Source organism: Carassius auratus, chromosome 6 (genome assembly GCF_003368295.1).
Source record: "Carassius auratus strain Wakin chromosome 6, ASM336829v1, whole genome shotgun sequence".
Taxonomy (NCBI): domain Eukaryota; kingdom Metazoa; phylum Chordata; class Actinopteri; order Cypriniformes; family Cyprinidae; genus Carassius; species Carassius auratus.
Window position 1 is genome coordinate 20,337,790 of NC_039248.1, and position 26,525 is coordinate 20,364,314.

The 26,525-nt window shown below is 36.4% G+C and overlaps 1 protein-coding gene across 1 annotated transcript in view; it reads right to left on the bottom strand.

Annotated features, from left to right (window-relative positions):
• Nucleotides 1-225: 225 nt before the first annotated feature.
• Nucleotides 226-26,525, bottom strand: part of LOC113100460 (zinc finger CCCH domain-containing protein 3-like) — a 67,474-nt gene continuing 41,174 nt past the window's right edge. Inside the window, exons 5-12 of the mRNA XM_026265199.1 lie at nt 16,375-16,520; nt 14,994-15,066; nt 14,735-14,893; nt 14,575-14,644; nt 10,580-10,711; nt 4,162-4,325; nt 3,775-3,944; nt 226-796 (exon numbers count right to left, since the gene is read on the bottom strand). Coding sequence (XP_026120984.1) covers nt 726-796; nt 3,775-3,944; nt 4,162-4,325; nt 10,580-10,711; nt 14,575-14,644; nt 14,735-14,893; nt 14,994-15,066; nt 16,375-16,520 — 985 coding nt within the window. The 3' untranslated portion in view covers nt 226-725. The remainder of the gene's footprint in view (nt 797-3,774; nt 3,945-4,161; nt 4,326-10,579; nt 10,712-14,574; nt 14,645-14,734; nt 14,894-14,993; nt 15,067-16,374; nt 16,521-26,525) is intronic.

Consider the following 26,525-nt stretch of genomic DNA (forward strand, 5'->3'; position numbering starts at 1 on the left):
AGGAGTGTGAGGGAGACGTAACGTTTTTTCCCCGTTTCCTATAGATTCCTTAAGACTCAATTACAGTGACAGACATGCAGCCATGAGCGATGTTCTTCACGTCTACATGCCTCACAACATGTGTAGAGAAATACCGATACTTTTCACAACTTGGAAGTGAGGTGGTTTGTGAAGTTATATGGTTTAATAAATGGAAAACTGGTTAAATATGGTTAAAGATAGGTTAAACATGTTCAGAAACAAAGACAAAGCGATGCAAATCAGAAAGCAATTTTATTTAGTTATTTCCACTTTTTGAAAATACATTTTCACAAGCTTGCATTTGAAATAATACAATTTCTTTGCATAAGAAACCACTACAGAAATGCCGTTTTAAAAATCCCTGAGAATTGCATATACAGTCTGAAACTAACTTTAAGAGCTTATTATGAACATTTGCATTTCTTTCAGAATTGTTTTTGATTATAATGCATATATTCAGTTCTGTACTAGTGACAGTTTTTGAACATATTCCAAGAAATGTTTAATCAACTCTCAGAATTGCATTTCGAAATTCCTGAAACCAAACATGTGACTTCACACCAAAAATAGCTGTGAACATCTCAAGTAAAAACGACTTTGTAAACCATTTTGTAACAATTTGGGAGAATGTATACTGTATTTTATTAAAGTAAAAATCAAGTTAAAAATGTTTCAAAGTTTATTACCAATTAAAACAGCCACCATCAGCCCTCCTTTGGCAAGCTTTCTGTCTGCGTTGTATATAAGAATCGCGGCTTGATATGTAGTGGCTTTCCTGTAATAGAGAGAAGAAAGGAGAAGAAAAATTCCACAAGGAAATAGTTTTTTCATGTTTTTGAGAAAGTGAATTCTGGTTTGGTTACACAACAGTAACTGAAGCCAAAAGTCAAATTAGGGAAACTTTGATTTGTAAAAACAAGACAGACAGACAAGAAATAAATAGCACCTGCTATATAATGACAGGAGCAGCTATCGCTCTGTTTTTACTGATAGAGGAGTGACACAGGAGTGTGTGATTGTCTCAAGTGTTTGATAGCACAGAGATGGATGGAGTAAGAGAAGATGCAGGCAGTGATGCACAGAGTCTGAGCTAATTTATGCAAAGCAGAAAGAAGTTTGTCTTGACGGCCACGATCTTTACAGTGAGAGTTAAACTGTCATTCGTAACAATTAACTGCTCTTGGCGTGAATGTGGTTGTGGATGTTAAGGCAAAAGTATAATCTCACCAGGGTTGGGAATTAAATGCACTGTGGGTATACATACAAATGATTCAGACTCTTTGGCCTGAATATTGTTTTGCTTGAGTGTTTCTTCTTTAATTCCTAATGCAAGCTTTTTACACCACCGACTGAACAGAATTAAGGATTGCTTGGTAATTGGTTGACCTAAATTGGTATTATCTAATTGTGTACTTAAATTTAACAACTGACAGCTGGGAACTATACAACCTAATTCATTACATACCTTTCTGTCAAAGTTAACTGACATTATTAAGATGAATTAGTTCTGACAAAGTTTAACTCTGAGTTCTAGTCATATTTCATTACCATTTTCTAAACGATAGTCTATAAACTGTGATAATGTGAGAAATGTTGAAGGTGTCTGAAAAAAAAAAATTGTTGGTTTGACAATGTACACAAACACAATTTTTTATAGCTGGTGTGGAAAGAAAAATATAATAAAATATGCAACATTTTAATGAGAGAATATTACTGATGAATATGTTTGAATATAATTTCCAATTCCTGTTAGGAAGCAAAATTGAAAAGAACTTATATTTAAACTTGAATAATAATAAGTAAATAATAATGAATGATAAATGAAAACATAAATAAATAATAATGGCAATCAATCAATTATTAAATGGTTGAAGGACCATGTATAGACATTTTATTTGTTTGTCGATTACTGTTTTTTTGAAATCTTAAATGATCTCATAATTTGACAACATATTTCTGAGGATAATGCATTAAAAAAAATTCTAAACATTATCCATTGTTTCGTCCTCTAAATAGCAAAATAATAATTAATAGAACTTAAGGAATCCAAGTTGTATAAGAATTGCCAAATTTGCTAAACTTCACGCTATATTAATGTGAATTTGAGAGCAGCACTTTTTCAGTCTTCATGTAGAAGATAATTTCAGGCAACAGGCTGAGAAAGTGACATGTGAAAAGCCATGGTGGTCTGGTGGGCACCTGTGCTATTCTCAGACACAGGGGCTGCCATCAATGATCTCAAAGGGGAACTGAGCTGGAACTTGGCACGAGAGAGATAAGAAGCTGGCAGAGAGATTTGTGTGTATGTATAACAAGCATAAATTTGTATAAATATGCAGACATGATACTTGCCATCACTCAAGAAAGCTTTGGAAATAGAAAGAAACCCGACATGCATGAACATGAGCTAAACTTAATCAGAAACACAGAGGTATACATTTTTTTATATTTGGGTATAGAGAAGAGAATGATTATGCCACGCTTCAGTGTGACCCATATGACTGTGAAAAGCCACTGCCAGGGTGTAAAGTCGAGGTTAATGACAGCAGTTTCTGTTCTGCAGTAACTAATTTAAGATAGGAAGTATGAAAGCATGAGAAAGGAGAAGACTGAAGAGTTGAAAAGAGTTCAGATGAATACTAAAAAGTTAGAACCACTTTCTCAGAACCTTTAAGAGAAGTTGATTATTTATTGCTGAAAAAAATGTCATGTGTGTGAGTTAGTGTGAAGAAAGTGAGGAAAGACACTGTTCCATGGGGTGCTGCTGGCGTGTGTGTGTGTGAGTGAGTGTGTGTGTGTGTGTGTGAGAGAGGTTATAGGGGCCCCTCTCCACTAATCCTCTATCAGTGAGACACACATGCCAGCTTCAGCTGTGCCTGTCCTTAACAACAAACCTAAATATTAGTAACCCCTCAGTTAGTATTATATACCTCATGTAGCCCCTCTCTTAAATAATACCAACCCCCTCGATATTATTAAATCCATCACTGCGTATTAAGTAGCCCAGCTTCGTACTCCGTAAATATTTATTACCTCCTTACTCTTTATATATACAGTGACCCTAAAAAGCATTTGGACTCCTAAGCCACACTTAACAAGCCTATTTTACATTTATATGAATGTAGTATTGCAATGCAATGTGGCATCTGCAAACAAATTTCACAAGACATTTTCTTAGAGCCAAGTTTAATTTCTGAGGCATATTTTTCTAATTACTCACATTTTTGGTACGCATATTAAGTAATTTCCTCGATTTTTACACAGGTGTACCAGCAGAGTAACAACAGATGTAGTTGTCATCACATTAACTGTATACATTTTGGTAGCACTTTATTTTACAGTCCTTTTCCTTATGTACATACTATGTACTTATTATAGTAATTAAAATAACTATGTAATAACTAGGTACTTACCCTAAACCTACCCCTACCCCAAGTAGTTACCTTGTACTACCAGAACTTTCTTAGACAAGTACACTATAAGTACATGTAAGTACACATACTGTAAAATAAAGTGCAACTGACATTTTATCTTAATTGTTAATAACATAATTATCATTTTTGTTAGCAGATGTATATTTGTTGGCTTTCTTTAAAGTACCACCTGGTTTTATATTAAACTAGTGCAAAAACATTCATTCATCAAGTGTAGCCTTAGTGTTTAGATACTTTAGCCAATTTATCTACTTTTTGTTATAATTATTTTATACTGAATCTGTTAAATCTGAAGTCTTGTAGACATATAAATACACACCTTTGGCCTGTGGGCCAGCTGCAACGGGCACCTTTGGGGTATCAGGGTTCTCTGACATGTCAGGGGAGCTGGACAAGGAGATGAAGGAAGGCAGCTTCTCAGGACCCGCGCAGGACGAGCCCTCATCTGCCTGTATGGACTCTGTAGACTGTGTCTGAACTTCCTCTGAACTAAAAAGGCAAAACACCAAATAATAGATTAGATTAAGATTACTTTTTTTTTTTTTTCCTCAAAGGAATTTCTAAATAAGCATCATGCTTATAAGGGATTAGCAGGGTTATTCATGTCACTTCCCTAAAATAATATAATTATTCAAATTATGATCATATTTTTTGTTGACAATTGAGAATCCTAAAAGCTAATGTTAGATTTGGTCCTGATCCTGACCTTTTTAAAATGTCTCTAGTACGGGCCTTCTTGGTCGGTCCAAAGCTTGCGTTAGAGCCGGAGCGCTTCAAGCTCTGTCTGTGATGCAGCTTGCATTTAGATCCACGTGGACACACACCGGTACTGGAGAAGTCTGGACACACCAGCGTGTGTTTCTTCTTACACTGTGAAGAGAGCAAAACATTCTTAATGCTGTATTTCTTTATATCCAGATTGACAATGGATGTTTTGTGGTTGATTATGAACACGTGGGACACTGTCAGGTTAAAAGGAAGTAGAGATTTCAAGTGTGCAACACTCTGTAGGAGTGCACTGAAGTTAGCAAAAGTAAGTGTTTGCGTGTGATCACACATCAGTAGGTGCATGTATCTGATATGTGAGAGAAGGTGAGCATGTGTTTGTGTGTGTAAGTGAGAGTAGGTGAGAGTGTCTGTGTGCCTGTGTAATTTGGGCGTAAATTGGTAGCTTCATTCTTCAGGAGACCCGATCCCTCCCACCTGTCAGAGAGGCTAATTATACCCCACTATGGGGTGAGGAGCGCGAGACGCGTGTATAAGTGAGAGAGAGAGAGAATGGGCGAGTGTGGGGCATGTTGATCCAGAAATAAACAGAGTGACAGAGAGAGAGAGAGAGAGAGAGAGAGAGAGAGAGAGAGAGAGAGGAGGGGGGACTGTATGTCTGTGTGGGAGGGAAGGATGGCTGAAGGATCGTGTGTCCGGGAACACTGTGGACTCCCTGTCAACCTTTGGGACAGACCGCCCAGAGACACTTTACCCAACGATGATCAGGTCAGAGCCACAAGCAACCTAAAATGACCAAATCTACAGTTATTAGGTATTATCTCGTTGTGCTTAGAAATGAGATACAGAAACCAGACAGATTTTATTAAATTAAACCCACAGCGACCCTTCACACAGGAAACAATATTTTCAGCTGTGCTACTTTTTTTAATTGTCACACATATGTATCTGATTGCTGCAAGCTAGATATGATGCAAACAAGACAAGACCAAAGCAAAGCAAAGCAAAAAAAAAAATCATAAACATAAAATAAAAAAAAAATAAAACAAAATAAAAAAAGCAGACATAACTAAAGAGTCCCTCACATGACCTGCAGGGAAAAAATAGTAGGCTAAATTTTGTGCTCAATTTACTAATTCGTTCCCTCAATGTAATAAAACATCTACACGATTACTATTGCATTCCCTCGATTTACTATTTCGTTCACCCGATTTAGAAATTGTGTACACTATTTACTAATTTGTTCCCTCGATTTGCTAAATCGTGCGCATGGTTTAGCAAATCGAGGGAACGCAACACTAAATCGAGGGAACGCAATAGTAATCGTGTGCATATTTTAGAACATTGAGGGAACAAATTAGTAAATTGTGTGCACAATTTATAAAATTTTTCTTGCATGTCATATGCGGGGCTCCATATTTGACAAATCACCAAACAAATCAAACACAAAAACCCACAATTTTTTTTTTAAATAAAATAAAATGAATGAATAAATAAACAATAATTTTATTGTATGTCATAGATTCTATCACTAACTGCAAAAATACATGTATAGTGTGGCTATGGAGTCTTTAAATACAAGATGATAACTTTTGCTTTATTTACTGTTATTAAATATATATATATATATATATATATATATTATAAAAACACAAACAGTCTAGTGTAACTGGATTATCGTACCCAATGAATCTGGGTCTCTAATGCCCCCTAAATCATCCTATAGACAACATCATCACTCACCACACTCAGGGCTAATTGGCCCAATTTGCTAAATCCCTTGCCACTTGAATTCAGTCGATTCCAATTCCACCCCATTTCAGAGGAGCATTTGGGACCTTTCTTTTTTTAAACACCCATTTGTTTCTTGTTTGACTGATAACATCCATGTCGAGCTTTAATCATTCAAAGGTCCGGCGGAGGCAAATAGAAGCGATGTATAAACTGTGAAAAATTACAAGCGATGTGAAGTGGGATAATCTGATCACACGGCATCTGTAATTTTAACTCTTCTGATTTCAGGTTCACTACAATACAGGCAGCATCTAGGATGGGACCAGGCTATAACACTGGCATCTCCGGGGCATTTATAATTCAACAACATTGACTGCATCCACTGAGTCTACTCTCTCCGCCAACAGACCAGTTGATGCATATTGACCACTAAGATGGCCAGATCTGGTTGAATCCCCCAATTTCAGACTTGTTGGTTGGCTGCTAGCTACTGAATTCAGCTGTTAGGAGAAAAAGTTTTTTTCTATTTGTTGTCAAGCTGCTAAAGTGGCCTCTAACAATGTCTATTTTCCCATATTTGCAAGGTTCATGACATCTTTTCAGGTATTTTTCAAGAGCTTCGTCTAATTGATTTCCACATTGCTAATGATTTCCATATTGCTGTCTGTTGAGTCTTTTGTTGAGTCTGCTGCTTTATTATTTGAAACAGCTGATATTTTGTTGCACAGCAGTATATTATTGTGGAAGTATTGAGAGGATAACCAGCCTCTTTCATCCCCTTTCCAAGTGGGACAATTCTTGGCCAGTAAAATCCCAAGTCTGGTTAATTAGATCAACTAAAATCAGATCAGTATGGTTAGTTCAGCCAAAAATTCACATCCACCAACATGCATGATGAGTAAGCAAATAGTCCTAATCACGTTCCTTTCATTCCCACCAACATTCAATTTCTACAAATTAGTGAAAGCTCCAATGTGAAAAGTACGGGTGACATAAATCTTACCAAACTTATTAATTGATTGGCTATTTGAAATAATTTCTAATTGGAAGAAAATCCAGCTGATGGGAGGTGGACACAGTACTGAGAAGGCTCATTAACTTTGATGTTCATGGCTGCGATCTGGGCAAAGAAAACACAAAAGCCCGAGTCCTCCCCAACCACGCTCTCTCATACATTTTAATTTACATAAAAGCAGCAAAATAGAGGGAAAAGAGAAGTGTGTGAGAGAAAAAAAACGAGAAGTGGATGGAACATCTTTATATCAGTGCAAGTTAACAATTTTCCACTTGATTTAAGAAAGGCTGGGAAGTCTCTGGGGCCTATTAGAAGAGCTTTCTACTGGCCACAAAGCAGAAAGAGTCAGCACATTTTACATTACTGAGACAGAGAGCAAGAAAGAGAGAGAGACAGAAAGAATGTATGGTGGTGTGAGCTATGATAAAGAGCTAGGAAATGAGAATAGTGACAGAGTGATAGAGGGATGAGAGAAAGAGAACGAGAATCAAACGAAGAGTGATCAGGATGAGGTGTGAATTGATGTGACCAGCAAACAAAAGAAGGAACGGGACAGAAAAGCGTGTGAAATGGCAGACAGAAAGAGAGCCAGAGGAGGGGAAAAAAGAACAGGGGATGGAGAAATAAAGAGGATGAGAGCGCGCTTTAACCCTTGCTCCGCTGGCGTATCAATTGCTGGCCTCTCGCCTGTACTGCTGTCATCAGCACTTTTTCACGTCCATAATTATGGTGCGCTATCCATCATATCTAAGACAGTGCTTTTGGGACGGCGCAAAATTACAGACCTAAGCACTTCAGCTAATAGAATAAATATTAATATCTCTCTTCTTATATATTCTCATTCTCACCCCAAATATTTAAATGAGCCCTGACAGCGAGAGAATGCATTTGTTACGATGAAGGGAAAGCAAAGAAGAACAAATGGAGGGAAAAAAACAGAGCGAGAGACAGACAGAGACAAAGAGAGAAGACGGGAGAAGCAGAAAACGCTGCGGAGAAACAATTCATTAGAATGAGACAAATCCAAAGAGGAAGAAACTGATAGGGGCGGCGATGAAAGTTTCTGCAGAAAAACAATGAAGGGAGGCATACTGTCAGTTTAAAATAATAAATCACTTTTATTCTGGCACATATGAATTATGCTATCATCTCAAAAGCTTCCCGCTTTAAAATCTAGCGCAAAATGGCACTACAGTTAAAAAAAAGAGGCACTCAGGAATTTTTTAATTGGCGGATGTGGCAGTTGTAAGAGGGCTTACAGAGATAATTATTTGGTTGGTTGTGTGATCTCAATATGGACACACAATGATTACCCACTCCATGACAAATTAAGAGTCCTTTATTAATCAACAGATATAACAAAGTCACCTGATGACATTTTTTTTATTATTATTTACTTATTTGTGTTTATTTAACAACTTTTTGGTGTCACTTTTTTGGTACTTTAACAAAAAAATTAATTTACAATATTTTTTTTTTGTACTCAGAAATGTTCATTTATAAATGTACAGTTTTACTTAATTCATGTTCATTACAAAATTAATGTTAAATAACAATAATTGTTCATCTATGCAATTTAAAATGTAAAAAATACATGTACAAAGTTACTGTTTGATGTTGTATAAGTATTGTTCATTTTAAGTTCGTGATGCCTAATTAAGTAATGGTAATGAAATGAAATTTATTACTGTAAAGTGTTACTAACATTTCAAGTAAAGAAACATTACTAAATGCACTGTTAATAGAACAGTTCACCCAAAAATAAAAACTTGCACCTACCCTAAAGACATCCAAGATGTAGATGAGTTTGCCTCTTCATTGGAACAGAATTTGAGAAATTTAACATCAAATCACTTGGATCCGGGAACACAAATAGATCCTTTGCAGTGAATGGGTGCCGTCAGAATGAGAGTCCAAACAGCTGATTAAAAAAAATCACAATAATCCGCATGTAATCCACATGACTCCAATCCATCAATTAAAGTCTTGTGAAGTTAAAAATTGTGTTTGTTGTTACAAAAAAAAAAAAAATTATCCATCAAAACATTTTAACTACAGATTGTCGCTTCTGACAAAAATAACAGTCCATTATAATGCTTCTTCCAGTAGAAAAAGCCCATCTCGTTGTCCTATTAAAATATGGATAAAGAATGTGTATTTTAGCTAGAAGGAACGGTTTGAAGTTAAAGAAGCCTCAATGATGAATTATTTTGTTAAAAAGATTAACCTTTTTTCTTCACAAGAAATCAATTGATTGACTGGATTTGTCAATTACTTGCATTTGTTTTTCAGTTGTTTGGACCCTCATCTGATGGCACCCATTTACTGGAGAGGATCCTTTATTCAGCAAGAGATGCTAAATTTCTCCAATTCTGTTCTGAAGAAGAAACAAACTCATCTACATCTTGGATGGCTTGATGGTGAGTACATTTTCATTTTTGGGTGAAGTATTCCTTTAAGCTAAGACTTCTGAAATATAACAAAGAACGTGACTAGCAAAAGTCATACAATGTTGTGTATTCAAATTGGATTAAAACAAGAATGTAATAGGTAAAAACAACATGACGATGGCTATACCCATTTCATGCAAGTGAAGGTTTGTACTCTCCCATACAGCTTAATGAGACCGAGGGACAGGTGTGATGGAGGACAAGAGAAGTGTGTGTGTGTGTGTGTGAGAGAGAGAGAGAGAGAGCTGGGAGGATAGAGGTCACGGATGGGGTAGAACCTGCTGGATTAAGGACATATGAGGACACTTGGTAAATGTGGGTCATGTTGTCCTCTCATTACTGCCCTCGATATGTCACTCACTCACAAACATGGAGGAAACAAAATGCTTATATCATAAGCACCCTGATGAAGGTTCAGATTAGCATTAGGGACACTTGGTCAACTTTTAAGAGCTCTATTTAAAACTCTTGGAAAAAATCATCACCAATAAACGGCATTCATTCATTAAGACCAATAAAACTGTCATCAACTGCAAAGCACTTTAATCCAACAAATGTTATGAATGTCCAACTACATACACACTAAAATAAAGAGGACCTTACAGCTTGTATGAGCATGCAAGTAAAAGTCAAAAGAATTTTGTTGACATTGCTGACCTGAAAGTTGAACCACGTGTGTTACGTGCCAAATGCTAGATCTCTCTCCATATAAACACCTTTTATCACAATACAGGTGGATGCTCTTTCCAGGGTCAAAGAGCAAAATTTGCCTATTTTTATTTTTAGTTAATACATGTATATGATACTATAATACTGGTAGCACTTTATTTTACAGTCCTGTTCCTCATCTATATACTATGTACTATTATAGTAATTACAATAACTATGTAATAACTAGGTACTAACCCTGAACCTACTTCTAAACCTACCCCATCTATTTACCTTGTATTACCAGAACTTTCTTAGATAAATCAACTAAGTACACTATAAGTACATGTAAGTACACGTACAGTAAAATAAAGTGCAACCATAATACGTTACTATAGTAAACTATAAGGAAATTTTTAATTTACATAATTTACATTTTTATAGCTGAGAATAGCTTATGTTTTAACATGAAGAAGCAGTTAGAAAAGTCATGTTAAAGATTTCAAGTGTAATCCACATGTTTTTGCATTGAAATCATCAAACTGTCTTACCTTATCTCCCTGAGGGCAGTAGCCTCGGACAAAGTCTTTGCACACATCCGCTTTGCGAGAGACATAAACATGGCTGTAGGGACAGCTACTGTTATTACAAATCCCCTTCAGAAAGTACGAGCACACGGGCATCTATACAGAAAAACAAACAAACAGCGATTAATAGCTTGAAAGTGGATCTATGCAAACCATTTAAAACCTCAGAAAACCGAAGATTAAACTATTGTCCAGCACTAAGTGTGAATGAATATGGTTAGTTTGAGAAACCAAAAACTTCTGAAATGTTAAGAGCAGTTACAATACATCGTAGCTTTTAAATTCCCTTTCTAACAGATGTGCGTTAATATAAAGTAAGTGACGGAAAACGTAAGTGAGTTACACACATATGGCACCAGTATTGTATCACATATCTATTGAAGCCCCTGTCAAAACACACATTTATCACACACTGTCTAATCAGTAATTATGTGCATGTGTCAATGGCACAGATTTGCACTGACTCCTCGTGAATATAATCTGCATGTATGAATAATCTGAACGTGACGGCGAGCTCTCTGGGCTTAAAATAGAATGTGAGGATCGCGCACACGATGAGCGAGAGGGGGGCCGCTGACCTCTTAAGTGGAATCTCATTTCCATGGGGGTCATATCATTTCTGCTTAATTAACTGCAACAGAAATATTGACCCAAGCGGGGCGTCCTACCACCTGCATGATGTGTTTATGTGCAGGGGAGGGGAATGGACGCTAGCCACGACTGGGGTGAAGGGGTTTGGGGGTTGGGTTGGGGGTCTTGTTTCTCAGTTATTTGGAGGGGGAACTGGATCGTTTTCAATTGCAGGCGTGAACTCAAGCCATGCTTCAAGGCATATACACGGATGACACAGGTTGCGGGGTTAAATTGAGCCCCAAGGCTGTGGAGGAACAGGAGGAGGGGGGCTTATAGGGTTGGGACTAGCAGGTGGGCCTGTGCTGCGATGAGGTGGCTCTGCTCCTTTAAAACAAGCGGACAGCTGGTCTCTTGGTGGACTGGAGGGGTACAGGGTGATGACTGTCACAGGTGCAGTGATTCGGCATGCTTGAATGGGTGGGGGGGGGGGGGGGGCTTGGACAGAATACAAGCAAAAGCCTGAACAAGTGTTAAAATATGGGAGGGGGGCAAGGAGAAAGTATGTGTGTTTTACAGAAAGTGAACGCTCTCGGAGGGGCTTTTTTTGTGTCAAACAAACAATGGAAACAGGTGTCTCACTGTGAGAGGGAAGTGTGGGGAAAGTATCACACAGTATCTTACTGAACCTGGAATGACACTTCTGTTCCTGTCAAACTACACCTCTTCATTTACCACTCCTGCTGTCATTCTAAATAACGCATCATTTCTATGTTACTTTCATTTTATACTAAACATGCTTTAAGGTCTCAATATCCAAACTAAATAAAAGAAAGCATCTGATCATAGCAATGTGTACATATACAACGATTCATACAATAAGACAGCTTTATAAGCAGCTTTACCGTATTAACAGTGTTCCTACATATTTTCCATTTCAAAATTCTAATTTCCAAAACTCTCAGTAGATTTTCAGACCATATTTAAAATACATGGTTCATATAGCATTTTTTCAGCTTTATATTTGGTATATAGTACAGTCATCGTAAATATTTGCGATTTATAAATATTTTCTCAACGTGACAAAATACAGAGCCAGTAAAATAAGAAAATATTATTATTAATAAACAAGGCTTTTGCATGCACACAATTTTCTTTTGTGCTCCTAAGTTTTTTTTTTTTTTTTTTTGCATGCCAAGAAACCGCACTGTAAAAAGGTCTGGCGGCACAAAAGGTGGATCAGTGTGCATTGTCCTATATGCTAAGTTTTCAAAGGTCCTTGAGGTTATGTAATACGTTGCTAAGAATATTATTAAAAAAAAGAAACCCAAAACGCTTATAACTTGCATTTTGCATAATGAAAAAGTACACATGGAATTCATTCTGTTTTGTTTGACAATCACTAAAGAAATTCTAATTCAACAACAATTTGTAGAGACTGAAAATGAAAAAAAAAAATAAACGAAAAAAAAAAAAAATAAACTGAGTTTTGTCTTTGTATTGCTTTAAATTCTCTGCAGAGAATGATCTGGTTTACACACAGCTTCTGAGTCTGTGTGCAAAGAGATAACACACAGACTCACAACTAGGACCTTTGAGCCAATCAATATACTCCTTTTTTCCATATTTTTCCAGATCTGGAAATATTTAAATCAAATTACATATTTTGCCATACTTTTCCAAACTGTGTAGGAACCCTGTTTTCAACACAAACAACAGATACAGTTTTACTTTCAAATAGAATTACAACTTCAATTTTAAACTATATAGCAGCTCTCTAGTGTGTTTATGTATTTACTTGAAATGAACCAGAGAATGTTTCTATGTCAAAGAAGGCAGAGCCCCAGAGCAATAGTAGTTTGAAGGTGATAAAAAGTTATGTTTCAGCAAATTTCACTATGGCAAGAATGGTTTGGTCTTGTTTTGTTTGAAATGATGTAATGCCAGCTTATTTTTTTTTTTTTAATTTTGCTTACAAAGTTTAGAACAAAACTTTTACTGACCAATAGATAATTAATTACTCTCCCAGGACATTTCCAGTCAATTGCAATGGACACTTGATCTGCTAGTCTTGATCTGCAGCTGAATCATTTAGAATACTTAGTGAATCAGTTTGACCAGTTCACTGAGAAGAGCTGACTGAATCATCTGCCCATAAATCACATCACTTTGACTAGCAAGCAAGCTTAACTTTACATAAGCGCTACATGAGCAGAATCTAGCTAATAATTCAAAAGGAATTGCATAATAATTACAGATTTTTTATTTTTTTCTATTTATATTCAAAAGATTGTATTCTTTTCCATGACTTTTTCAGGTCTGAAAAACAATGATAATTCCATGTTGTCCGCGATCACGGAAACCCTAAAGAACACTTTGCAAATTTAGTAGACCATGTTATTAAAAATCATATTCTATTGAAATACTTATTACAAATATTTAAAATGATGGACATTACATCAGATACAGATTTCAGTGTATTTGATGCATAATGTGCCCACAAAGGGGTCTCCCTTCATGTTGGCTGCCATATTGAGCTTTATATTACTCAATTTATCTCAGCAACCCTGCAATTGTCAGATACTTTACTGCAGATCTATTTGGATGCATTTTGCAACCACAAATATTTGACAGTTATGCAAATATTTCTATAAAGGTATCAAAAACTAAATGGGTTAACAAGGTGTCTGTCTGAGAGGGGAAGGTAAGTAATGAGATCGTAATGTTCACTTCAGGAGAATCTAGACTATAAGTTGGGTCACATGTTGTGTCAATACCGATCCCAACTCCACCTGTCTCCATGACGGCAATGCCTAAGCAAAGACCTTGAAGTATGTAACTCTGGAATCTAGTGGGATTGCCTCACAGATATTGAGACTGTAACACACCATCACAACCTGACAGAGGAAGCTAAGAACCTGACAGTATCTTTAATTATCACCCCACAGGCCAGCAAGCCCTGACAGTAACCTGATACTACCACAAACGGCCAGTCATGACTTATGCTAAGATTCGTATGGCTTTATGCATAAATCCAACTGTCAATACTGTCCTACAAAGATAAAATACAGTAGCTGCACATTTTATGTTTGAGTTATGACCGAAATTGGTTCACTTAGTTTATGATCTGCCCTCTGACAGAAAAAATTGGTGCAACCATGTTTAAATAATAATAAAAAAAGATTATATAAAACAAAATTCAAGCAAAACTTTGAACAAGCATTTTCTGTTGATTTTCTAAACATGCCCTAAATGGCTGACTCTGATACTTTTTTGCAGTGTCCCTTATGCTGTCCAGTTTTTGAACACAAACAGTTCATTAGAACACTTAAATCAAATCATTTTATGCTTTCAAAGGTAGAACCCTTAAAAGGCCCCCTAAAACTTACCTTCTCTTTGGCTACTTTATGCGAGAAAGGACAAGTCCCATCTGTCTGCTTACACGTGCCACGGAGAAACCTGAAAACAAATCAAGATTTTAATTTGAAGCCGTCTTTCAAAGTGTAATATGTTTTGTATAGTGTAAGAGTGTGCACAGACACTCAGTACCTGGTGCAGACGGCCACTTTGTCAGGGTCATGGATGTAGGGGCAAGCGTCACCATGGTTGCACTTGCCAAATCGGTTATAGTACATGCAGTACTGCTTGGCCTTCTGTTTCTTCTGTTTGGCATGTCTAATTATAGCTAAACTCTTCTGCACAGCACGGCTGATAAGCATAAAAAAAATAATAAATTACAAAACCAGTAAACAAACTGATGTTCATATGTTATGTATTGTAATTATTAACCATCTATTACAATACTAACTTGGCTACGTAACGTGTGGCTGATGTTCGTCCCTGATTACCAGTCGAAGAAACATATGGATTGTACCATTCTCCTGTAGTATGGAAAGAAAAAGAAAATTATAGAAGATCATTACGCACCAGTTTATGAACATGCATGACTTTCTTCCATGAAACACAAAAGGAGGTTTATATTATATATTAATTTCCATGTTTGCCACACAAAACGTATATTTTTCCAAGTCTGACGGATTTTTTCATGACGGTTTTGTATATTTTCATAGTGCTTTTATGTCTTTTTTGGTACTTGATAGTCACTGGTCATGTAAAGCTTTCAATATATGAATAAAAAGAGCAGCATGAACATTCCACTAAATATCTATTTTTGTTTTTTGAAAAAAAAAAAAAATTATAATAATAATAATTTGCTTTTGTGTTTGATTTGGATTGATTAATGACCTAATTATTATTGTTGGATGAACTATTCCTTTAAAAACAGCTTAACCAAAATCTGATTTAGCAAATATAAAGCATATTTCTTTGTGAATATTATGTAGATATTGTAGCTTGAAGTGAGCTGTAGGCCAGTGCTTGTTTGTTCCTCCGGTCTCATCCAAGCTTTTGCAAAAGCAAATTTATTTATAACAAGCCATACTAATAGCATGTAATTAAAGATCGTCACATTCATTGGTAGTGATGGAGGCCAGCATGTACAACTAAGACAAGATGCCATGCTGTTTATTTATATGTCAGGGTCCATCAACTACAGCCAAATGGCAATCTGAGAGAGAAATAGATATAAACACTGTACTCTATGTAGCACTGAGTGATAGAGCAATAAGGCCAAAGCGCAAGGAATTTAGGTTCCGAGCGCATGTGAGAAATGGCTCGCTGGTTATGTGGGATTCAATTATGAAGTCTATGTGAAAAGTGAATGAGAGATTGAGTCGGTGTATATTAACTGTACCACCAGACTTGTGTGTGGTGAGACTAGAGTCTGTTGGAGAGATCATAAATAGATGAAATGTGTGTTTGTGTGGAATTCCCATCACAGAGCAAGAACTGATCTTTAATTTCACTTCTGACTAGGCCTTTAAGGTTTAATCTAGGCCATTCACCATCTATCGTTCTCTCGGTGTCTCTCTCTTAACCTTTAGCAAGTGACAGATGACAGCTTTATTATTTCAGAAGGCGACCTGTAGCCCCCTTTCTCTTTCTCTCTGGATGGGTTGATAATTTGGATTGTGTACTTATAGACAACCAATATATACTGACCCTTGAAAACCTACAAACTAAAAACCGGCATATTCATGTAAACAAAAAAGTGGACAACACACATTTATAATTTCATTTTAGTGCTTAGAATAGAACTGGTCAGGCAATTATCTCTGCAAAATGGTTACCTGGTCTACTGTTAGGTGTGCAGGTGGTTTGAGTGCGAGAGAGCTTATTGGCTGAGACTCTGTATAGTGCTCCCCCTATCCATCTCATGCTCCGCCCCCTCCAGTGCCTTTCTGAAGTTGTCCTTAGTCGATTCTGCAGGAGGATCCTGAATGAAAAAAAAAAAAAAAATTGGCACATGGTTACAAGGGACAAAAACAAATTATAGTAGCATTTAAACACCAATTATAATCAACATTTTAACCAATCAGCCAATAATCTCTTTGGGAAGATTGATCAGTGGTCTCTCTGTCCCGTATGGGTAAAATAATTCAGGTACAATTCATGTTTCTTTATTAAATAAGGCAATTCGAAAATGTTCTGTGAGACCTCCACCCCTCAAATGTAAAAATCCTTCCACAAGAGTCACCTTAAAGGGGAATCCCCCTATTTTCAAAAATGAAATTCAGGCCCTGAATAAATGTGTGTAAAAAACCTTATTGGAGCGTCACTATAAATAATCCAACATAATAAAAAGAAGGCTTCAAAAAGATCCGGTATCGGTGATTGGATCAGATACATCTCCAAAAATCCTAAAAGAATCACCCTATACCAGAGCACCATATATTAAGACAGATATATTTTCCCTAGTACACTTATTACATACTCTACAGTTTAAAAGTTTATTGTTTGAAATGTTATTAAAATTTGAAATATATGTACTGAAAATATAATATGCAATGTAATTTATTCCTGTAATAGTAAAGCTGAATTTTCAGAAGCCATTTACTCCAGCCTTCAGACAGTCACATGATTCTTCAAAAATTATTCAAATATGCTGATTTAATACTCAAGAAACATTTATAATTATTAGTAATGTTGAAAACACTTGTGCTTCTTCATATGTTTATGGAAACTATGATACTTGATTTAAAACAACAACAAAAAATTCTCTACTGTTTTTGATCAATGTAATACATGCTTGGAGGACGAATAAATACCTTTTGAAAGGTAGTGCATAAAATAACTATAACTTTTCAGATTAATTTGATTCCAAAACATAGAGGAAAAAAGAGGCCTTCTTAAGATCTGACTTCTTTATGAAACTTTGTTTAAATCTATTTGGTGCCCATCATGTCCCATCACATTTCTGAATGACGGCAGCAAGGCAGCTATTCTTTTTTTCCTCTTACCGTCCCTTCTTCAACACCCCTTTCCAATCTCATCCTCACCTTCCCAAACATGCCCACACTCTCACGCTCTCTCTATCTCCCTCTCTTTCTCCTGGCTTCTGTGTCACAGCACTCTGGTAAATTGCTCCTTTAATGGAGGGGACGGCCGTGTGGAAATGGAGAGAATTGAAAAGAGGAGGAAATCATTGAGATAATTGCCAGGGCATGAGGCCAGAGCAGAAAGACTGCCCCCCAAACATACTCTCTGATGCTTCCTCTCCCTCTTAAACACACATACACACACACACACACGGACACACCTCTCACGTTCTCATTTATTAGGAAATGTATGTGCAAAATGGATGCTTCTAAAAATAACTGAAAGTGTGTTTTCTTGCACAATAAAAATTCAGTAAGACATATTCACTGCAGTGCTACACATGGAGAACAAGAATTCCATCACTGCTACATGCTTATAATCATATTCAGTATTATAGACCCAATGCCATACAGTATATATCCCACCTTTCAAAGTATATATTTAAAGGATGTTGTGTGTGAAAGAGTGTTTGAGTGTCTTTGAGTAGCTGCTCTGTATTAGGAGACATGAACTTTAGTACAAAACGTTTCAAGAGCCCAACAGCAAATTACCTCCAACATCAATCTACACCCAATACAAGAGCTTCAACTCCACAATCTATTGCCTCGGCCAATATGTTCAACCCCAGCCCACACACACAGCACAGCATCAACATTGAGCCTGAGCACTCCTACACACACAGAAAGTATCACTGGCTTCTATACAAACACACATTGATAACCAAAATGCCCCATGAACTTCCATTAAATAGTACTTTTAATAGAAATAACACCAAAATAACCGATTTTTGTTTATAAATTACTCAAATCAAAATTAAAAATTTCAATTGATCAATAAATAAATACAAAACATTTTGTTTTATTTTTAGTTGCATCCACTTTCTCTTCTGTTTTGCACAAACTCACACAAAAGTGAGGATTTTGTTATTGTGTAAATGCAGCAAGATGCCTTAGGAACCTCAACCTTCAAAGTATGTAAACCTGTTTGCCAACCTTGTTTTATTGTGCATCAGGCAATATGTCTCATAGTTTAGAAATTAGAATATAAATAGCAAACCTCTTCTCAACAAGCCACAAGATTTGACGTCTCGGTAACACTTTAATACCAATTCTCACTACAAACTAGTTGCTTATTAGCATGCTTATTACTAGTATATTGGCTGTTTATTAGTACTTATAAAGCACCTATTCTGTATGACCATATTCTACATCCTTAATCATCAATACCCAAACTTAATAACTACCTTATTAACTATGAGGGAAAAGTTGCAGTTAATAGTAAGAACTGGACCTTAAAATAAAGTGTAACTGAAGCTTCATTCAATGTAGTGAGATGAGAAGCCAAAGTTTCATATTTTAAAGGGATATTTCACCCAAATATAACCATTCTGTCATCAATTATTCACCCTTGTGCTTCTTTAAGACATCCATTCATCTCTGAAACACAGATGAATACACAAAGAATCCGGTTATTTCTGTCATTTAACCCATTCTACCTAAACTTCTTGCAGTAATACAGCTAATCTTCCATTTATCATATTTGACAACAGAATTTTTATTTTTTTGGATGCAATAATAATCCATTACACTCGGATATGTCACCAAAAAAAAAAAAAAAAAAAAAGATCTGTGGGTTCTCCAGTTTTATTGCAACTATAACAACTTCACAGAGAAGACCAAAGTGGCAAACAACCTGTAGTGCATCTACATCCTTTTAGCTGTAAGAGCATATGTCACATACATCATAAACCCACACAGGTCCACAACAGCTCAGTGACGGCAGCCATGGGAGCAATAATGAGGCGTAATGGGAGAACAGTTGCTGCCCTCACGGTAGCTCAGCCAGGGCACCCAAGAGCCATAATGGAGCCTAATGTAGCCATGACATGGACATGGAACATGTGAGGCAGTTAACCCTAGTCATACTGAGGCCGTGTGACAAATGGATAAAATATATGAAGCCTAAACTCGGAGGCAGAGTACATGTAATAGCATGCAAATGTTCTTCCACTGGGCTTTGTCTAAGGAGAAGCGAGAGGATACTTGTAAACACAAGATGCCTTGTGACCTCTTGGGTCTCTCGTTTTAACTCTGGAAAAGATGGAAATAAAAGTAATACAGAAAGCGAAGAGGAGAGCTCCAGAGCTCCATATCCTTAGTGCTCCCAGCCAGTCGTCCTTGACCCTTAAACGCAGATACCTTATCTTCAGCCAACCGGCACTCTTTAAATCACAGGTGGCCATGATATACATACTTTTAGTCACTGTTCTGGTATCAGTTATGTCTGTGTTTCCTGTTAGTGCAGTAACTCAGGCCGGAAGGTGTAAGAGCTGATCTGATATCAGAGGCAGAGGGAACCGGCAGTGCTAATACATGGGGTCTGGAGGGACATATCACGTCGTCCCATGTATCACTTGAATGGCAGTGGGGAATTATTTTTATGGGACACACGATGGGTTGTAATTGCACTGTTAGAGTAGGACATGATTTAGCATTTGGGGGCGTTGACCCTGAGGCTATGATATAAAAAGTCTTTGTGCTCTTCCTAAGGGTCCGCTGAGGGATATGAGAGAGGAGAAGTTTTTTACTTGAAATCATTCGGATGAAACTTTGAGGACAAGTGCACTATAAAAATAAAAAAAACAGAAGAAAAAAAAATACATACATACGTATATATATATTATAGGAGAATAAAATACTAAGAAATAATAAGAAATACATTCTTTATTTGGGAAAGAAGACCAGAAGAATTCACCCAAATGTTGTCAAAACTAGTCAAACACTGTTGTCTGAGCAAAGAATTTTAAATTATTTTTCTTTTTTCTACTTAAATGATTAAACTGAATAATATTGCTGAAATGTTAAGGGTTGGTGAGTTGTCAACATGTACCGGAGTATGAATAAATTATATGGTTAGTGTATCACTGTTTGTTGACTTTGGTTTAAACTTGCAGGGTTTAGTCATTATTATTATTTATTTGTTGTTTTATGATGTTAAAAGATGTCACCATTCTTGACGTTTGTGTCAAGTTATATATAAACTTTTTACAACTACATATCTTTGCTTTGATATCACACATATCATCGTTATCTTATAAACATTTCCATGCGTTTTAAAAAATTCATTAGCGACTAGTAACATGGTTGATACTTTTGACACCACCAAGATATATACCCTATACTATCAAGACAAGTGCACTATACACCAAAAATTGCATTTGTAACTAAGACTGGGTATTGTTAGAAATTTTCCGGTTCCGGTTCTACCTAACGGTTCCAGTTCCAATTCCGGTTCCATTAAAATCATATAAATAGTGGTTAGGAAAAAGGAAAAATGCACCATACTCAACTGTTCAATGCTAAATATTGTTTATTACTTACTGTCAACTTAATTTAAAGGTTGGCAATGTCAAAATTCAACATATATTACAGCATACTCATTTTCAGGTTCCGATTCTGGTTCAATTTAAATTAACTATTATGATGTTTTTTTTTTTTTTTACAATTTTACCTTCATTGATTGTAGTGTTGCTGGAAGGTAGTAAGTAATGTTGAGTAATACTTGTCCATCAATCAGCATGTGCTTCAAAGTTGATGTTTTTTACACTACCAATAACATTTTTCTATTCAAGCAGATACTTATATAACAATAGTAGTCTATTTATTTAGTGGTCCAAATTGAAGTCAGTATATATATTAACAACAATATGGACAAATATAATGTAATTTAGTGGCGGGAGGTGCTGCCCACTGCCAGTACATGTACAGTCAGAAAAAAGCTATCAAAGGCGCGAGTGTGCGTACAATCGTGGTTAATGTGTTCGGCAGTTAAAGACACGATGTGGTGCGGCGAGTCTGTGGAGTGCGCGTCACTGGAAAACCAATGTGCTCAGTAATTAAAGAGGTAGGGCAGCGTTTATGTTATTCGGTTTGTCACATGCTTTACGGGAAATGCCAAATCATCAGAATAAAGGGTCAAGGCTGCTCACAGCACTTGGTCACGTGTCGCACCAGAACCGTTTTTTTTTTTTTATTCCTATTTTGCTTTCATGGTTACATTGTGCTCACGTTAAGTATGCATGAAATGCAAAGACGTACTGAATATGCCGATGATGACCCATCCCTCACGGGGCTGGAGCGAATCTGTGTTTTTGTCCCTTTAATTCATTCTGTCAAAATAAACGCTTTTACAGCAAACATCTCTGAGGCATCATGATTTTTATCACTCCCACTAGACACAAATCTCTTTTTTTTTGCTAGTATGTGGCATATTTAGGGGACACGGTAAGCAACCATCAGCAAGGGTGAGCATGGGGGACTTACACCTGTGTCAAGACAAAAACACACCAGTGCTGGTGCATGTGATGGTCGAAGAATGCATTTGCCGGCCAAACAATTAGTATGAGAGAAAACCTCTTAATTGTAAAAAGAAAAAAGTTCTACTTAGAAAAGTTAGCCACAGTCACTGGCTGCTTTCGGTTATGCGAACTATTCTGCATTCTCACATGAGAGCATGCATGTATATATGTGTGTCTTGTTGTGTTTCGACCGCAGGACAAGCGCAGATGAAGGAGAGAGCGAATCAGCACTCCGGCAGGGTGATTAACGATGTGACTTTTGTTTTGGTGACGGAGAGGAATTCACAGGCCGCACGGGCATTCACAATAATGCTTGTCTTGTCTATTTGGCTGCAGAGAAAGCATTAGTAAGCTCATCCTGAAGAATAGACAAAAAGAGTTACCCTTGAAATGAGCTAGCTGGTTTCACTTAACCAATTTTCCGTGTGTAAATGAGATTTTGCTTGTACCAAAGTAGATAATGAAGGAAACTTAAGTGATAATCGTATTAACACTATTGTAGAGGGAAAACATTTAAAATGTTTGAAGAAATCAACAGCTTAAGGACAAAAAAGTGGGCAAAAGACGAAAAAATGAAAGAGGAGAGGACTGAGGAACAGATGACATGAGGTAAATTAGACAGTTGTCATCAGGGTGGGAAATTAACACTTGCAACCAGCCAAATGAGGCTATTTTTTGCAGTGGCGGGTTTTTTGCTTATTATACCAGACATGTGGCATGTTTCAGATTGACCCGACAATAAATGCTCTAGAACACTTTGAACTAAATGTAAATTTTCTTAATTACATTACTGTACACAAGTCTTTGGTCAGAAAGGTATATTTTTTTTTAAAGATAAATAAATACTCTTAATACACACACACACACACACACACACACACACACACACACACACACACACACATATGTTTTTGTGACATATCAGGACACAACTCTGTATAATGACATGGGTATGACACAGGTATTACAAGGAGAGGGTGACTTATGACGACATAACCCATGTCCCCATTTTTCAAAATACTTATAAACCATACAGAATGAGTTTTTTTTTTGAGAAAGAACAAAATGCACAAAGTTTTCTGTGAAGGTTAGATTTAGGGGTAGGGTTGGTGAAAGGTGATGGAATATACAGTTTGTATAATATAAAAACCATTATGCCTATGGGACGTCCCCACTTTCCACAAAAACAAATGTGTGTGTGTGTGTGTGTATTTCCACTAATTTGTTTATTATAAATAAATGTAGTTCTATCTATTTATTAAAAAATCCTGAAAAAAGTGTATCATGGTTTTCATAAAAAAAAATGAAGCAGCACAATCCATTTAAATCAATAAAAAACAAACAATAAATGTTTCTTGTACCAAATCAGCATATTAGAAACATTTATTAATAATAACTCATTACGAATGATTCTAAGAACTTGAAGACTGGAGTAATGGCTGCTGAAAATTCTGCTTTGCTAAAGATTTTTTTTTTTTTTTTTTTTACAATTTATTCAAATAGACTGTTAAAATAAACTAAAATAAACGGTCACTTTAAATTATAATATTTCACAATATTTATTAATATTTACTCAAATAATACGAATAAACACACACAAAGAAAACCAACCCCAGACATTTTTTACGGCACACACACACACACACACATATAGATTACATATAAATGAGTAAAACATTTAGGGTATTTCCAGCCAGGTGATCATTTTCAACATTTCCAGGCTCATGCTCTGTTTTATATCTCAACACTGTATTACCAGTCAAACATTTATGAGTGTTAATTCCTGAACTCTTAAGCTCTATTGCTCTACCTTGTCCTTCAGCATTCTCAATTCACCTCTCTTGTTCCTCCTGTTCTCCCTTGTGCTCCCCTCCCTTCTCTCCCAGGATGGGTGGATGAGATGAATGGAGAGGTGGTGAAGAGGAGAGAAGAGGGGAGCAATGCTGCAGCATATCCTGTGCTGATCAATACCAGAGCACTAAACCTGATGAGGGCCACGCGGGCCGCTCCACCCACACTGAGAGAGTGCATGACCGCACGTGTGAGAGTGCGTCGACCAAAGAAAATCAAGGTGAAGATTATGATTGTTGTTTCTTCAACATGAACAGAGTTCAGCAGCAACAGCAGCAAGAAATCTGGCTTAATACACAGTGCAGTAAATATATGAATGTGAGTCCTAAAATGAGTGCTAGACTGAAATATTAATCAAGATTTTGATTATGGCTGCTTTGATTAAAAGTCTATTGCTCACTTTCTGTGCATTATTTAAAATTTAACAAACAGATATATTGCTGAATATAATAGCAACAAATTGAGTTGAATAAATTAAGTATTAATGAAGTATTTGAATGTGCATTTATTATATAACTTTGTTTATGTAATATGTAAATGTTGCAAATATTAAATTAATCATTTTAATCAACAATATTACTACTAATAAAAAAATAGATTATTAAAAAACTGTAATAAAGAGATATTATACTGATATTGATAATATTACTAGAATCATTATTCATATAAAACTGTTAATATAATAAAATAAAATTAGAATTTATGATGAGAAGAAATATCAATATTAAAAATGTTTAGGTTTAATGCACTTTTTCTTAATTCAACTCATATATGAATATTGATCAAATTATATAAATAATTTTTAATATCAATATGAATAATATAAATGAATTCATATTCATGTTTAAAATAATCAAGAGAAAGAGGTGGTCTGGCTGGCAAAGTCCAAGAACAAAAAGAGAAACTCTACATTCACAGTAATAAATGAGAAAATCTAGAAAGGAAAGAACAAAATGGAGAGCATGCAATGGGAGGAGGCAGTTTGTATGCGTATGTACGTATATGTGTGTGTGCGCACGGACTCGTGTAATTTATGCCCAGGCGTCTATGCTTTACGGCTTTCTTAATTCAACTCCTGCTACTATTAATGTAGTTAATGTTGAGATTATATCTATTTTCTGGTGGCTGCCGGGGATTTACGAGGGCCTTTCCTCCCCCACCCAGTCCCCTCGAACACTCAATCACCAGACACAGCCGCACTGCTGACTACACACTCCCACCGCTCTCCAGCTTGCTGCGCCGGACGCCGGGTCACTGCACGGAAGGGTGAGGGGCTAAAAAGCCCCGCGTCTGTCTGCTCAAGTGTGAGACGGAGAGGGGCTCCGCGCTTCTTCTGCTAGAGCTCTGGGCTGGTGGACTGTGATCGGCCATCTGTGTGTGTTGCCTAACTAACTAATATGGAGAGACTCTTGGCATTGTAGCTTTTTTTAAGCATGCTGTGCATTCGTTCTTTATAGCACAGTGACAACATTATGGGTTCGATTCTCAGGAAGTGCATGTAATGGTAAAAAGCATATCTTGAATGCACCATAAGTCGCTTCAGACAAAAGCTTAAATGTATTGCCTGCCAAATGTTTAAATATAATAAGAATGTGGCAGATGGCCATACTCTAAAATACTCTAAAATTAAGCATCACCAACAAATGAATGAATGAAGGAGAGATGGATCGTTAAAAATCTTCCCTCATCTCCTCTCCCCCCACACTACCTTTCTCTCTTTCTCATTTCCCTCGCTCTTGTAATATTTCACAATGCGTCACAGAGGTTCAAATTGAAAATCCCTTGATGAATCAATATTTATTGCAGGCAGCTAAATGAATAGGGGTAAGTCACCACATCTCAAAGGCAGTCTGAAGCCAAGCACGCGTCTCACAAAATCTGCATTACACAAATGAAGCCCCACAAACACGCACTCGCTAATCCATTAAAAATCAGAGAGCACTGCCCTAGCAAATCTAAATTACATGAATCAAGTATCACTGACCTGCACGCAAACTTGCAGTAACACTTTAGATTCCTGTAGCACAATATATTCAAATATTGTAGTTGGCCACAAATAATATTTGAGATTTTAGGGCAAAATCTGGATACATATAAAAAGTGTAATGTATTTTTAATCACCTTTTACAAAGAGTATACACAAACATTTGTACATTTGAAAATGAATAAAATAAAACAAATTGACCTGCACAGACAAAAATCTCACTGGCAAAATACATTTCTGGAAGTGTAAAATTATATTTCCTACTGACACACTAAAGCAAAATATAGAAATAACTGGCTAGTGTTGTAATAATTTTGGACACCATAAACAATAAAAAGTTTGAGTAACTATTACACAAAGCAATCAGGCTATACTTTCAGTATGATATTCATTACTTATATAGTATGTGTCATGTATGACAATCTGTAAATTACAGATTTAATTACAGAATAAATTACAGATGAAGAGAGCTAGAAACACACACAGACACACACACACACACACAAATCTAATCAAACTATACATAAACAGTGTTGAATACTTGTGTGCAGGCCACTGAGGTCAAAATGTCAGCATCTCTTCAGTAATGAGCTCAGATGAGAGTCTGACCTGTAGACCTATTAATCATCTATTTCAAGAGCAGCTGTTACATGTCTGTCGACCAAAATGTGCCCAACCGCCACGTGATGACTACATATACCAGTAGTTTT